The following is a 15,935-nucleotide window of genomic DNA, read 5'->3' as shown; positions in this document are numbered from 1 at the left end:
TCTCAGGAAGTTCCTCACATTAAATCTACAATGAAACAATTTCAACAGAGTTTGTCTATATGTCAAATAGGTTATAGCCTAATGTATATAATTGCTTATACGTACCTGTTACAACATACTGTCCCACGGTCAGTCCTGGTGCTACCAGAGTGAATGGAAAAAAGACCTCCAATAATGATGTCTCCATCAGATTGGTCGTGCAACCCATTACAGCCAACTTCTGTAATTAACACATAGAAACAAAAGCCGTAAAATGAGAACATTGTGGAATCACTGATCACACATGCTCTGTGAAGAAAGAGAGCTCTATAAAAGTACACCATAGAAGGAAATAGAAGATTCATTTGCATTTGATGAAAGGGCTTCAGCTATAGGATATTCAAATCATACACATTTGGCACAACCGAACAAACAAGTATGAACAAATGAAATGGCTCACTAACACGATGATATGGCCTCTTACTTTAAAATGGTTATAAACTGGGGTCATCGGACTTCAGCAGCACACATTTTGCTCTTTTGTCGACCAACATGCACACTGTGTAGCAGCTAAACCATGAGCTAAAACCCCTCCTTCGCACTCGCTTCTTAACACTCAGGATTGGGCAAGATGCTGGTGGGCAGAAAACTCCATCGTTGGTATAAAAAGGGGCGCCACAGCTTTGACGTTATGGCAAAAGCAGAAGCCTCAGTTGCTGATTGACTTGATCAAACTCGCCATGGCTGCACCGACAATTAAATGTCTCATGTGCTTCCTGACAATACACACACTTGGAGCTGTGGCACAGAGAGGACCTCGACAGCGGCAAATCCATACAATTAGTCCTATAAACAGACGTGAGCGCTTCGAAGCCCAAATCTCAGATCCTGCTGAAAATGTACGGCCGGTCCACGTGGATGAGCGCACGGCCAGACGCACGGAGCAGAGTGCGCGACCAGGGGTCAGCAACCAAGTGACACTGGACAGAAGCGCCAACGAAGGTAAGTTTATTCCACTTTCATTTTATTTTGTTGATTGACAATTTGCTCAATGTCTCTCTATTCTTCAGACCCTTTCACTGTGCTCTGTGTTCACCCCTTTTGAGGCAGTCTACTGTCCTGTTTGTTCATTGAAGCGTGGGTCTAATAATAATGCCCTAGTCTATAATAATCATACTCATAATCATAATAATGATAATAATAATAATGATAAATGGCGCTTTTCCATCTACATTAGGCACCCAAAGGAACCACTCATCCATTCACACTCTCATTCATACACCAATGTAAGCAGATACTGGAGGCAATGTGAGGTGTGTCTTGCCCAAGAGCACAACGGCATTGTGCACTTATGGGGGACAGAATTCGAACAGCCAACTTTTCGATCATGAGGCCACCCGCTCAAATAATAAGATAACAATAGCCACCAGATGTTTGGTGAACAGCACTGTATTTCATTTGGCTTTTTTGTATTTTGTAATTCTTGTTTCTTAATGTTTCTTTTACAGTCTCAAAAGCCAACTGCCGAAATCGCCCTACCGACCTGGTCTTCATTATTGATAGCTCTCGAAGTGTGCGCCCTGCTGAGTTTGAGAAAGCCAAAGAGTTTCTTCAGGACATGGTTGAAAGTATGGCGATCGGTCCAGACACCACTAGAGTTGGTCTAGTCAACTACGCCAGCACAGTCAAGATTGAGTTTCAGCTGAAAACATATTCTGACAAGTCTGCCCTCAAAAAAGCTTTGTCTCGTGTGGATCCCCTGGCCTCAGGCACTATGACGGGCCTGGCCATCAAGACTGCTATGGAGCAGGCCTTCACCATTGAGGCAGGAGCACGACTGAACTCCAAGGACGTCGCCAAAGTCGCCATCATTGTGACAGACGGACGGCCCCAGGACAGCGTGGAGGAGGTGTCTGCAATGGCTCGAGCGTCTGGGATCGAGATCTACGCAGTTGGGGTGGATAGAGCTGACCTGATGTCTCTGCGGCTCATGGCTAGTCCCCCTCTGGAGGAACATGTCTTCTACGTGGAGACATATGGGGTCATAGAGAAGCTCACTTCCAAATTTAGCGAAACTTTGTGTGGTAAGGAAGATGAAGGAAGTGCTGATATTCCAATAATTGATGGGACGGATGAGTATGGCCTAGGTCTTGAAAACAGGAAAGAAGGGAAAGGAAAAAATAAGGAGAAAGGTGATAAACGAAAAAAGGGTATGTTATGGTTTGAATATTCATGCTTCATTGTGTACAAAAGGGCAGCACCATAGAGGAACTTTCCATTTTAATGTAAATGGTCCTACTAACCAAGATTAGTGTATGAAGTTGATCTGCCAACATTGAGCAAATCCAACTATGCAGACACATTAAAATGGTAGTACCAAACATGATGCTGCCTTTGTGGTCACAAAAAGTGCATTGCTTTTTGAGCTGCCTCTGGCGCAATATGCTTTTAATTTACATAGTCAGCTCAGAGGAAACTTACTTTTGCCATTTCATGCTCCCTATGCTGTTCAATTTAGGATCTTAAAGTGAATTCTTTGTTAGTCAGGATAAGTGCAATTGGCCTCATACTACATCTCTTTTAGAATCTCTACAAATGCATCAATTAGTTTGTTGTTTATTGTACAATGTCCCTGGACCCTGACCTTTCCTCCCTGTGTGATGCCTTGGAGTGAAAAGTGTTATCTCTACTTTTCCAGGATGAGATGACAGCACTGCATGAGACTGTCGTCTGGAAAAATAGCCATGTCATTCTTGTGTTTGACTTAATCTTAGTTATGATTAAAACTATAAATCATTAACATATGCTGCATAATATGCAAGCTAATTTGCATGCTTCTTCATATGATTCCTAATATTTACTCATACTAACTTACATCATTGTTAAATGTATGAAGGCTAACTGATTTGACCAATTCTAAGCCAATCAAACGTTAGATCATGTGTTTCAGGTTCGGATGTTTGTGGCCGAGGTCATGATTGCCAGCACATTTGTGTAAACAATGGCAGTTCATACACCTGCAAGTGTCGTGCTGGCTTTGCCCTCAACCTGGACAAGAAAACGTGCTCGCGTAAGTAGCTTCTTTATTCTACAATTTTGCTTTCTTGTTTTCTTCTCAAAAAGACACATTACATTGAAATTCTCAAATGTTTATAATGTGTGCTTTTAATGAATACTCTGAGGTTGCACTGTACAAAGCATCAGATTCATTTAACTGTCTTGCAGGATTGGATTTATGTGTCTTGGGCCATGACTGTGATCATATCTGTAACAGCATTGATAATTCTTACTACTGCCAGTGTCAAGAGGGATATGTGTTAAATGCAGACCAGAAAACATGCACGCTTGTGAATATGGGTTTGCACAATTCAAGTAAATGTATTTCTATCAATTATTTTATTAAGTAATGCATAAATAATGCATACAACTGTAAGCAATTATGAAGCAAAAATGTTAGTTAGAATTTTTAGATATAGTAAAAGCACTTATCTAAATGACCTTTGCAGGTTTGGATTCATGTGATCTGGGGCATTGCCAGCACATTTGTATTAAATCAAATGATTCATACATTTGCAAGTGCCGAGAGGGATTTGTTTTAAACGCAGATGGGAAAACATGCTCAAGTAAGAACCCAATTATGATTCTGTACTTTCTTGGTTCTGATCGGTCAGTTGCATAACAACAACACGCACTCTAATTCAGTTTTCATGGTTGGAAGGTTTTTCCTGGACACAAGCACATACTATATAATGTCCTGCATTATATGTGTTAAATTGTGAAAATAAGACATGTTCTCATGAAGAGTGACTGTTGTATGATGTTGTCAACCGTATGGGTCCTAATGGTTTTAGGGCCCATACGGTTCTTTATACATTTACTTTTGTATTTCAGCTATTATTTATTTGCAGGTTCTGATGCTTGCAACCTTGGACACAAATGCCAACACATTTGTGTAACCAAAAACAACTCGTTCATTTGCATGTGTCACAAAGGATATGTGTTGAATAAAGATCACAGAACATGCTCACGTAAGATCCTAGCTATGGTGAATTATACTGAAGGTAAATCATATGATTAACAATTTTTCGGGGGTTTATTTATTATGAATAATTTTTTGTTGAAAATACGATAAGCCATTGTAAACTGTATTTCAGATGCAAATACAGGGCATGGTTGTCAGCATTTCAGTGAAAATAAAGATCAGTCTTACATTTGCAAGTGCAAAACTGGATACGTCTTAAATCCAGACCAGAAAACATGCTCCCGTGAGAACATACTGTGTATGTCCTAAAAGATTTCTCTGATAAAACAAAACACATAGATTTATTTATATATTTGAGTTGTCCTCTCAGTTTCAGATATCTGTGACTCAGCCCATGACTGCCAGCATATCTGTGTGAGCAATGGCCCCTCTTACAGTTGCAAATGTCGTGGGGGCTATGTGTTGAATAGTGACCAGAAAACATGCTCACGTAAGATGCAGTGGTAATGCACTGAATAGAAAGAGGGGCAGCTAACAAATCTGTCTTTAAGCAACATGCTTGTTATCACTTGGCCTTGTGTTTCTTCAGGTTTTCATCCATGTACACAGGGACATGAATGCCAGCACATCTGTGTAAGCACTGACCATTCACACAAATGTAAATGTCATGTGGGATATGTGTTGAATCCAGACAAGAAAACTTGCTCACGTAAGGATTTCTATAATTCAAATGTCAAGATCAACATTTTTGCATTAGAAATGGAGATTCTTATCTGCAATTGTAGATTTAAGATTAGGTCTGTTTTCTGGAGGCTTATGTTTGAGTCTGTGTGATGATGGAGGTCACCTTTAAGTAGTGTGGAAGTATGTCATGAGTACTAACATTATGTCTTTAGTGACTGTAAATATGCCCAGAGGCTGGATTGTCATTCTCTTTGTCAATACTGATAGTATTTGTCAAAAGGGTCTGGATCTCACCTTTTAAAGGAAAGAAAAAACCCATCAACCAATCCTGCTTGTCATTGCATTACAATTATTTGCTAATACAGTGTAATATTATCTCTGTGCAGGTTCCTTAGGAGATGTTTGTGCCAAGGGACATGACTGCCAGCACATTTGTGTCAACAATGAGAGCTCATACACATGCAAGTGTCAGCCGGGATATGTGTTAAACGTGGACCAGAAAACATGTTCACGTAAGACTTTAATGTGTTTGAATTCTGTCCTTCCCATGTGCCTCCTCTCAGGTTCAATTGTGTGTGAGCTCAGACATGGACAGGTAACTGAGTCTCCTCAGAACAGTGGACTTTGTAATGCATACATGCTCGGATTTTCATTGTGAAGCATGGGCTTTGACTTGTGTAACTTGCATTTAAAACCCTAGGCTTCAAAGAAAAGCTGTCTTAGGGAACACGATGTTTGGTTAAAATGATTATTATTATACTGCTCAGAGAGACAGTTAAATCCTGACAATGGACATTTGCACACATGGATATAAATGCTAACGTGTTTCTCTCTTTTGCAGCCTGCCAGAGAGGAGCCCAAAATCAACTGCATACTGTTTTTACTGTTCGGTTTCATAACATATTTAACTATGACTGTCCTCTAATACCAAAGAAAAACAGCACACTGTCATTTACCATTGACTCTTTGTCTCCTTGAACAATATGTAGATGTATTTACATACTGGCTAACTGTTATATTCACCATCACATAGAGACTAACAATATCCAAGATCAAAACAAAACCCAATAAGTATCTAATCTGAAATGTGTTTAATCCATTATATTTGATTATGCTTTTTAAAATAGAATCAGATGTAAATTTTCATGTGGATTAAAAACATAAAATAACGGTGTATATTACTTTTTATTCTTTCAGAGGAAATGAGAAGTGAAATAACCCAAGATGCCTGCATGTGTGAAGCGCAAATTGTATTCCAGAAGAAAGTGCAGTCAAGTATTCAAGACTTGACTCGAAAAAATATCCTTTTCTGTTTTCTATAGTCTCAGAGGTCAGGTTTAAAGCTCTCGGCCATTTGAATTTCTCATTATCGACTCTAATATTATGTTTCCCTTGACTCATGTCTTACTTGATGAACTCTCGAGCAAGGTCAACCTTATTGAAGATATGCCACAGTATTAAGATTGAACACTATTCAACAATTATCACCATTACTGGATCTTGTGATATGCTGTTGTTGTCCCCGATCAGCAGACTGTATTTTATGAATATGAGCTTCTACCATGCTTTAACATGCTAAAATTGCATATTCATATATATTTTTATCTACAAATACATTGTACAGCATTTTTGTGTGAACATTTGTACAATACAAAGCTAGAGTGTAATAAGATTGTTTTCTCAATCTGGTTCAATCACCACAATCAACAATCTTATGCTTATCTTTATGAAAGTACTATGCTTGTGCATGTCAACAGTTTTACACAAGTGGATACGTATTATTGGATTTGTACTCAGTGCTATTTTTGTTTTTAACAACGTGTATCTGTGCAATAAACAAAACATATTACAATAAAATGTCTGTCGTTTTACATGACTTAAAAGGCAATGGAATTATGCTCTCATACCAGGTCATTACTTTTCGAGGATACTTTTTACTTTTTCTATTTCAGCTGATTTATTGTTGTATCTGTCTTAATGTTCCTGCTGCTGCTGAGACTACAACTCCCACAATCCTCCACTGCTTCATTTCCGGTTACGGTTACCACGGGAAACCGAGGGAAGCTAAAGCAAAAATACGCCTGCAAACCGAGCTAAAACAAGAAATGTTGGTACAAGATGCTTGTTTGCTATTTTATTTTTAGCATAGCTATACTCAAATATTATAACGCAATAACACAACCAAAGTTACTCAGGCTAACAGCATAAATGATGTGGTTTTAAACTTAGAAGATTGTTGCTGTCTTAGCCTAGCTGGACAGTTTTTACTCGTGTTATCCCGGAGAAACCACTTTTAGATTACAGAGAGTTTATAATGTTTATCTACCTCAGCAAGAAGGTGAGTAACTTTGCATTTTGGATCAACGGTATATACAATTGTACAGTTTCTCAGTCCGACATGTAGTGTTAACACTCACTGGTTGTTTGTTATGTAGATTGCCATACCCAACCACATTAATCTAAAATGCGTATCTTGGAACAAAGACCAAGGTTTCATTGCATGTGGAGGAGATGATGGTCTTCTCAGAGTTGTCAAGTTGGACAGTCAAACAGGTAAGACAAAGCAAATCAGCATGTGCTCCCATTGCACGATCACAAATAATGCTGAAAAATATTTTAATTTTTATATACAAATTTGTTACCCTGTTATATAAGAACAGTATTCACACTTATCACTGGTGTGACAAGTTATGTAATCCATGTGATTGGGATTTGAGGGTTATTTAAACAATGGCTCTCAACGTGTAACAAATCTTTTAAAACTTTAATAAGCCAGGTGGCTTTGTTCTGGTGCCTTGCTGCCCATGCACTGAATTAAACAGTACCGCCTTGTCCACTCCATTAGTAATGACAGATTGTATTATTCTATTATTTTCCAGATTAAGCTTCATTATCCGCTAACAGTTTACAAACCAAAAATGTGTACTGACTGACTTCTGTTATTGTTGAATTTGTTAGATGACGCCAGACTTAAAGGTCTTGCTGCACCCAGTAATCTGTCAATGAACCAGGGTTTAGACGGACACAGCGGTGAGTTGAATAAAACTTTGCAATGTTTGCTGAAAGCTCAGCTACCCCTAATAACACAACTTTTTTTTTTTTTTTACGATGCCAGGTGCTGTACAAGTGGTTACATGGAATGAACAATATGAAAAACTTACCACAAGTGACCAGAATGGCCTCATCATCGTGTGGATGCTTTATAAAGGTGACTTCTAATAAATACTAATGGCTTGCCACAAATGCTATTTTCATAACAGCTTGTGTGTCTTTGCTGAAGGTGCTTGGTATGAGGAGATGATCAACAACAGAAACAAGTCTGTGGTACGGAGTATGAGCTGGAACGCAGACGGGCAGAAGATCTGCATTGTTTATGAAGATGGGGCAGTGATTGTAGGATCTGTAGATGGTAACCAGTTTAACAGAGATATTATCATCATAGGCTCTGCACCACAATAAGTACTGTAAACATGTATTTATTTTTATTTTTTATAGGTAATCGCATTTGGGGAAAGGAATTAAAGGGAAATCAACTTGCACATGTAGCTTGGTCTCCTGACAGCAAGATCCTTTTGTTTGGCATGGCCAATGGGGAAGTCCAAATTTATGACAATCAAGGAAACTTTATTGTAAGTTTGAACAATTGGTTATTGTTTATAATCTTGTTATGCTAATGTTTTGTTTTTTGTTTTATTTTCAGATGAAAATGACAATTTCTTGTCTGACAAACACAACTGGGGCTGTGAGTATAGCAGGAATCCACTGGTATGCCGGGACAGGAGGTTATGTTGAGCCGGACTGCCCCTGTTTAGCTATCTGTTTCGACAATGGAAGATGTCAGATTATGCGCTATGAAAATGATGACAGTAAGAGAATATCTACACCTAAAACAAAAGATTAATTTCTCTCTAGTTATAACCAGTGACACTTTTCCTCTCACTGTAGATCCAGTGTTCATTGACACAATGATGAATGTGGTCAGTATCCAATGGAATCATTGTGGCAGTGTGCTGGCTGTTGCAGGCTGCCTCAGAACAGCAAATATGGAGAAAGAATTAAATGTGGTTCAATTTTATACACCATTTGGTGCAGTAAGTCTTTCCTTCTATTTCCAACACAGGTGTTGTGAATCACTAAAACAATTGAAAACTTTTGGATGTTTTTAAACAGCATCTTCGGACTCTGAAAGTCCCTGGGAAACAGATGACAGGCGTTTCCTGGGAAGGAGGGGGGTTGCGTATTGCCTTAGCTGTGGATGCCTACATTTATTTTGCAAACATAAGGCCAGATTATAAGGTAAATTCTACCAAAATCAGCATATATGTATAGAAGTTGAATAAATGCATGGCCAAGGCCAACTACTCACAAATTCTTATATTATGTCCTATCAGTGGGGCTATTGTTGCAGCACAGTGGTCTACGCCTACACCAAACCAGAAAGACAAGAGTACTGTGTGGTCTTCTGGGACACAAAAAACAATGAGAAGTTTGTCAAATATGTCAAGAGCCTGATGTCCATTACCACATCTGGAGACTTCTGCATTCTGGCAAGTAAAACAGACGACAGCCAGCCTCAGGTACAAAAACAAACAAATAAATAAAAACAACCGCAACAAAGATTAGTCAGAATTGACAAAAGATAAAATGCTTATTATAATGTTTCTTAAATGTTCTTGTGCAGGAGGATGCTGAAGCTGAATCTGGCTGTGGCAATCATTCAAGGGTAACTTCAATATTAGAATACGGGACAGCAAAAAATCAATGTTTTGGAGTCCACCATTGTAAGGTCTCGTAGGTTGAATATAAATAATCTTATATATAATATATAATCTTTTTCAGTATGTTTTGATTCTGTGCAACTCCATTGGAACACCACTGGACTCAAAGTACATTGACATAGGTGAGTGTGGCAAATTTCGTTTTCAAATTTAAAGTGAAAATAAGGCGTGCATCAAAAACTTGTCTTACCCACACGTTTCCATAAATGACCGTGGGAGTGCTATATTTCATGTCAATATGAGATTTCTCACTGTCTGTATGGAGCGGTGTGTGTAATAGTGGAGGGTTGTTATGCCTCTGCTTCCCAGTAACGCATGGGCTTACTGCATCACATCGCAAATAGAATGTAACCACCGGGCAGATTTGCACAGTATATCAACTGTATGCAATATTCTGACTTAAATAATCTACTGTTTGAAGAGGAAGGCAGGCCAAGGTGCTTCAGAGTCTGTAGGTTTGAGAAAAAGAAAAGAAAAGTGGCTTGTGGTAAATCGGCGTTGGGTGCAAAATTACCATGAGGTCATGTGTAAGTCTCTGTCCGAGGTCTGTCCTCTAAGAGCCCATATTAACTCAACTGACTTATGAGCTTGATTTCATTCATGTATGTATTTTTGATGAATCTTCTTGCTCTTTCAAAGAGCTGGCTGGGGGATTTTTCAGGTTTTTATATCTTTTGTATTATTATATGATGTATCTTATGTTGCTTAATTCACCCATCAGTACTTGGCACTTTTTGATTTTTATCTGTGAAAAGTGCCAATAAACTTTACTTGCTTACTTACTAACATTTGTCCCAGTTTAGTTAAGGCCTTTCCCTAAATAACACAGCAGTTTGTGTGGAGTTTGCACGTTCATTCGTGTTTCCTTCCGGCCGCAATAGTTTCAACACATGAAACTTGGATAATTAGGATTATTCTCAAGCTAGGTGCTCAGCTCAAGATCTGGAGATATTGTAGATGTTGCCCCACAGGCATTGGAACATTGAAGCATACCTTAACAATTTAGGTATTCTCTAATGTGTTGTTATGAAGGATGCTTTAATTGAGTTCCTTTTGAAACAGCAGCTCACATGCACTTTGACTTTCTTTTTAGATCCACTTTATGTCACAATGACCAAAACCCATGTAATCGCTGCATCCAAAGAGGCCTTCTATTTGTGGCAGTACAGAGTGGCGAAGAAATTAACCGCTCTGGAAATCAATCAAGTTACCAGGACAAAGAAGGAGGGACGAGAGAGGTGGGTCTTTTTGGAGACAATTACAATGATGTGGAGCCGGGTGGACAAGCTGTAATTACTGCACGAATAAAAAAAGAAACAAGAAAAAGAGCAAGGAGCTTTAGCAGCCCATGTAGGAAATACATGAAACCACGGCTCTGTTTGTTGGTGCTAAAAGCCATAAAAAGAATGATTCATCGGAGTCAAATACCACTGAGGTTCCAGACAGGCCCAGCTTGACCTAATGTCCGGCCAGGGCTGTCCTCGCACCTTGACCGAAAATCCTCTGCAAAGGAATTTAATGTCTGTTTCATCTGCCGTCTCCAACTCAGTGCTATTTCCCGTGTCCGCAGAGTTTATCACATTGACAGCAATCCAGCCACAACCTCTGATGGTGGTCCAGATTTTACAAAAGCATTTGCAGTGAGTATTTTTATATGAATACTATTAACACAGATTACTTATTTGCTCTATATAGATAAAAAAATAAATAATAATAATTCTTTATCTTGCGTTTTACAGTCAACGCAAGATCCCATTTGTGCCATTACAGCCTCAGATCAGACACTGATTGTTGTAAGTATTGTTTCCTTGATATAAATGAGGTTATAACATATCAATCAAACATTATGTATGCACATGCTGTATATCAATTAAATGGCAGATTTTGTTTATCATAGGCCCGTGAATCTGGAGCCATCCACCGGTATAGCCTACCACACGTCGGCGTTGTCCAGAAGTACACTATGAATAACAGAGCCTACTATCTTTCCATGAATTGCAACTCCAGGTAGGTTACGCTTTCCTGAAATGACAGATTTTTTTTCTCCAGTCGTTATATGTAAAACGATCCCGTCTTTAGTCGCCTGGCCATTATTGACATCGCCGGGGTGCTGACTCTACTCGACCTCAATGTAAGAAACTCAATCGTTGACTCCGGTAACCAAGCTGCTGCCGGAGATCCTTCCAAATTCGAGCGAAAAGACGTGTGGGACATGAAATGGGCCAAAGACAACCCCGATCTGTTCGCCATGATGGAGAAGACCAGGATGTATGTGTTCAGAAATCTTGACCCTGAGGTGAGCGCTTTATTTTTCGGGTTTGATAGAATGTGATCGTAGGCGTGGCTGAAGTTGCTGTTTTATTTATGAAAAGGAACCCATTCAAACATCTGGATACATCTGCAACTTTGAGGACCTTGAGATTAAGTCGGTGCTGCTTGATGAAATCATGAAGGTAAAGTCAAATTAAATATTAACTTTTAATTTAAGTACATTTGTTCGATCACTCGAGTGTGTCTTTTCACAGGATCCAGAGAGACCCAACAAAGATAATCTGATCAACTTTGAAATCCGATCTTTGCGAGACAGCCGTGCTCTTATTGAAAAAGTGGGCATTGAGGATGCGTCACAGTTTATTGAGGACAATCCTCACCCAAGACTTTGGTAAACAGGATTTGTTTATTTCTACTCAGTTGGTTGCTTCCTTTATACAATGCAAATATCTATAGTTTTCAAATCTACCTATGCTGTAAAATTCGTCAGTATTTCTCTCTCTGCCTTCGCTTTCTCTCCTACATTTGTTAAGTAACATTCATTTACTCTCAACCCAGGCGTCTGCTTGCTGAGGCAGCCCTCCAAAAACTGGACTTGAAGACGGCTGAGCAGGCCTTTGTCCGCTGCAAAGACTACCAGGGCATTGAATTTGTGAAGCGCCTCGGTAACCTGCAGAGCGAGCCCATGAAGCAGGCGGAGGTGGCAGCGTACTTCAGCCGGTTTGAAGAGGCTGAGCGCATGTACCTGGACATGGATCGCCGGTAAAAACCTATAACTTCCAAGTCAAAATGTAAAGATAAAGCACTAAACTTTTTATGTTGCATTTCTTCTTTCATAGGGATCTGGCCATTAGCCTCAGGATCAAACTGGGCGACTGGTTCAGAGTTCTTCAGCTGCTCAAAAGTGGCTCCGGAGACAGTGACGACGCGCTGCTGGAACAAGCTTACAACGCAATAGGAGACTATTTTGCTGACAGACAGAAATGGTTCGTGCATTTTCTTTCTTACTTTTTGTAATGACTGTACGGATGTGCTCAATGTCTGTGTTTCAGGGTGAACGCTGTGCAGTACTACCTCCAGGGTCGTAACCAAGAGCGACTGGCAGAGTGCTACTACATGCTGGAGGATTATGACAGTCTTGAGAGGCTAAGCAACCAGCTCCCAGATAATCACAAGCTTTTGCCTGTAAGTTATTTTGCATGCTACATATTTCAGTATTAACAAATGTTCCCACAACAAAAAAACCTTTTCCATGCATCAAAACACTTATTTGTGAGCAATAATTGTAAATATTCCTATTGCAGGACATTGGGCAGATGTTTGCTACAGTGGGAATGTGTGAACAAGCAGTCAATGCCTACCTGAAGTGCAACCAGCCCAAAGCTGCCGTGGACACTTGTGTGCATCTGAACCAGGTCAGAGGCGTTTGGAAAACCACAGGCTCAGAATCTGACCACATGCAGTTCACATGTAGCTGCAGAGTCACTGAGGCACCTACTGTCCTCCCACCACTGCCCATCCCCTCACTGGATACCTCTGCAGTCTGATCTGCGTGCCAGACTACTGCAGGCTTCTCCAATGTCCAATGCTCCAGGAAAATGATTGATATTTCTCTTTCTTGTCGGTGACGCTAATACAAACTTGCAAAGAAATGCCAATGTGAAGCTGCAACATATTTCCCCATCTCACTTTAGATTTATCAATACTGTGTAAGTAACAATGTAATGATGCTTCTTTGTCGTAGTGGAATAAAGCGGTGGACCTCGCTCGAGTGCACAACATGAAAGAAATCAAATCCCTTCTTTCTAAATACACCTCACATCTTCTGGAGAAAAATAAAATTCTTGAGGCAGTGGAGCTGTATCGAAAAGCCCACCACTTCCTTGAAGCGGCAAAGCTCATGTTTAAGGTGCTGTATGTGTTAATGTACTGTATCACTGTAGTTTTAATCATTTCTGCTAAACCTACAGCGTCTTGTTTACAGATTGCAGAGGAGGAGGCCAAGAAAAGAGCTCGTCCTTTGAGGGTGAAGAAACTTTACGTATTGGCAGGTCGTCTGGTGGAAGATTACCATGAACAAGTGAAGACCACGCAGCAGGGCAAGGCCAAGGGCAAGAAGTCTGAGGTGGGTTGGTTTGATCATGTTACTCGTGCTTGTGACCTTACCGAGTTCAGATACTAACCTTGTTATTTTACTCAAAGGCTACATTTGCCCTGGCAGGGCTGCTGGAGGAAGATGCGTCCACTTCAGATAACCGTTTGGTGGACAGCGCCTGGCGTGGAGCCGAGGCGTATCACTTTTTCCTGCTCGCTCAGAGGCAGCTTTATGACGGCTACACGGAAAATGCAATGCGGACAGGTATAACCACTGGGAAATATTATATTTAGTATTATATTATCACTCTTATCAATTTAAGTAACTTTTATCTGCTTTTATTTTACTTTAGTTCATATAAGTCAATTTAGATACTGATACAGAAATAGAATGTGATTAATTAATTTATTTCTAACAAAGGCAATAGTCAATGCACACTGTATGGCTTTTTTGCATACATGGAAACTACCGATACTTATTTGTATGAAATTTTACTGTTTTACTTCCTTTTGCTTTCAAAGCTCTTGCTTCATGTGTGGCACCTTGTTAGACTTAATTAATTGTTGAATGTCTTTCCATTTCAAAGCTCTGCATCTGCGTGAATACGAGGATATTATCCCAACTGTGGAGATCTACTCCCTCCTGGCTATCTGTGCCTGTGCAAACCGGGCATTTGGCACGTGCTCCCAGGCCTTCATCAAACTGGAGTCGTTGGAGAGTCTGAGTTCTGAGCAGAGACAGGCCTATGAAGACCTGGCTCTGGAGATTTTCACCAAACACACGCCCAAAGACAACCGGCCCCTTGACATGATGGACATGGACGTAATATCCGAGGGGTAATGACACTAAATGATTAATCTCAACTTTGATAAATAAATAATAAACACTGTTGTATTCTGTTTTATTTTTTTCAGAGGTGAAGGAAAAGCACCAACATGCATTGTGACAGGACTCCCTATCCAGAATCCATACTGGATCTGCAGTGTTTGCAAACACTGTGCTTTAGAACAAGAGATGAGCAAACATAACTGCTGCCCTCTGTGCCACACACTCATAACATAGACTGGCTTTCATTCCTAAGATTATTAAATACATCAATACAGAGCAAACTGAGGGACAATTAACACACAATCATTTCTCAACAATATAATTTGTTTTGGGTTTTTTAAGTTGTTTTGGCTTTAATTATGTTACTGTGGCTATATTTATTGTCTGACACAACTGTTAGTTGTAACAAGTGAATAAACAGTTATTTCTAGTGCACTGTCATGCTCTTCTTAAAATTAATTCCCTTCTGCCCTCTACTGTTCGCAGCCGGTATTGCATGGCAGTTCAATCGCCTAGAGTTGAAAGACTTATTGTTCGCTTAAAATAAAGTTGATCATACAAGATCCATTTCAGGGATGTGTAATAGGCCTATATATTCAACAGTGTGTTCATTGATATTTTGCTTATATATTTATTTTTGAAAGCAATAAGAAGTTAGAACAGGAGGGTCTCCTGCAGTTAACCTATGCCTTGAAGAAAAAACAAAAACATTAAATATTCAATGTAGTTAATATGGCGCGACTGACCTGCTCACGCTGTAAACCGAGCGCGCACGAACGCGCCACACAGGCTACTTGTTTTAACCAAAGTGTGGGTCATTCGTGTCTGTCCGGAGAGGAGCGGAGAGGTGGACACGGAGGGGTCACTGGGCAATGAACACTCTCAAAAGAGACGGCGAGGTGGCTTCACACTGCAGCTTTTACGCGTCTAGGGACGTTTCCACTTGGGACGAGAAGCGTACCACAATTTGAGGTAAAGTATGCTAAACCAATACAATAAACGAAATTCATGCGCTCTGTCGCTGTACCTTGTTTTTAACAACTCATTTAGCAGAAGTGCGTTGCACGGCTGCGGTTTGTAACGCTATAGCTTATTTACCGCGCGTAATATTATACTGCTAACACGCCTGTTAGACCTATAGCTTCTGACACCTAACTTTATTTTTGTTTTGTTTTATTTTGTTTTGTTTTAGGCTATGTGACTCAATGGTTGATCTTTTTCTTGTTGATCGTCCATTCTTTGATTTCTGTTAACATGGTTTAATTGGAAAAGGGTCATTCCAATTAAGCCAAATTGTCAACAATTGACCAAATCTAGG

General features: G+C 39.8%; 2 protein-coding genes across 3 annotated transcripts; both read left to right on the top strand.

Moving 5' to 3' along the window:
- Positions 1-740: 740 nt before the first annotated feature.
- On the top strand, positions 741-5,676 carry LOC306976145 (matrilin-3-like). 2 transcript variants are annotated; one of them, XM_079574029.1, is made up of 5 exons: positions 741-981; positions 1,488-2,189; positions 2,930-3,049; positions 5,032-5,157; positions 5,487-5,676. In XM_079574029.1, the coding sequence occupies exons 1-5, from the start codon at positions 747-749 to the stop codon at positions 5,621-5,623; spliced, it is 1,320 nt and encodes a 439-aa protein (XP_079430155.1). In that variant the 5' UTR covers positions 741-746; the 3' UTR covers positions 5,624-5,676. The 2 variants fall into 2 exon arrangements, with proteins under 2 accessions (XP_079430155.1, XP_079430156.1); XM_079574030.1 differs by lacking the exons at positions 5,032-5,157; positions 5,487-5,676 and having other exon boundaries at positions 1,488-2,063; positions 2,930-3,100.
- A 1,018-nt stretch (positions 5,677-6,694) lies between these two features.
- wdr35 (WD repeat domain 35) lies at positions 6,695-14,964 on the top strand. Its single transcript, XM_079573016.1, has 28 exons — positions 6,695-6,983; positions 7,081-7,198; positions 7,604-7,675; positions 7,761-7,853; positions 7,926-8,054; positions 8,141-8,274; positions 8,346-8,511; positions 8,591-8,736; positions 8,816-8,941; positions 9,037-9,222; positions 9,327-9,368; positions 9,485-9,545; positions 10,517-10,661; positions 10,994-11,063; positions 11,163-11,216; positions 11,321-11,430; positions 11,503-11,719; positions 11,796-11,876; positions 11,949-12,085; positions 12,253-12,456; positions 12,534-12,680; positions 12,747-12,879; positions 12,999-13,109; positions 13,439-13,603; positions 13,679-13,819; positions 13,897-14,053; positions 14,376-14,625; positions 14,704-14,964. Exons 1-28 carry the CDS (start codon positions 6,960-6,962, stop codon positions 14,849-14,851), a joined length of 3,567 nt encoding a protein of 1,188 aa, XP_079429142.1. The 5' UTR covers positions 6,695-6,959; the 3' UTR covers positions 14,852-14,964.
- Positions 14,965-15,935: the final 971 nt, after the last annotated feature.

Source organism: Gobius niger (assembly GCF_951799975.1).
Source record: "Gobius niger genome assembly, chromosome: 16".
Taxonomy (NCBI): Eukaryota; Metazoa; Chordata; class Actinopteri; order Gobiiformes; family Gobiidae; genus Gobius; species Gobius niger.
Note: the sequence above shows the minus strand (reverse complement) of the source record. Positions and strands in the feature narration are given on the sequence as shown.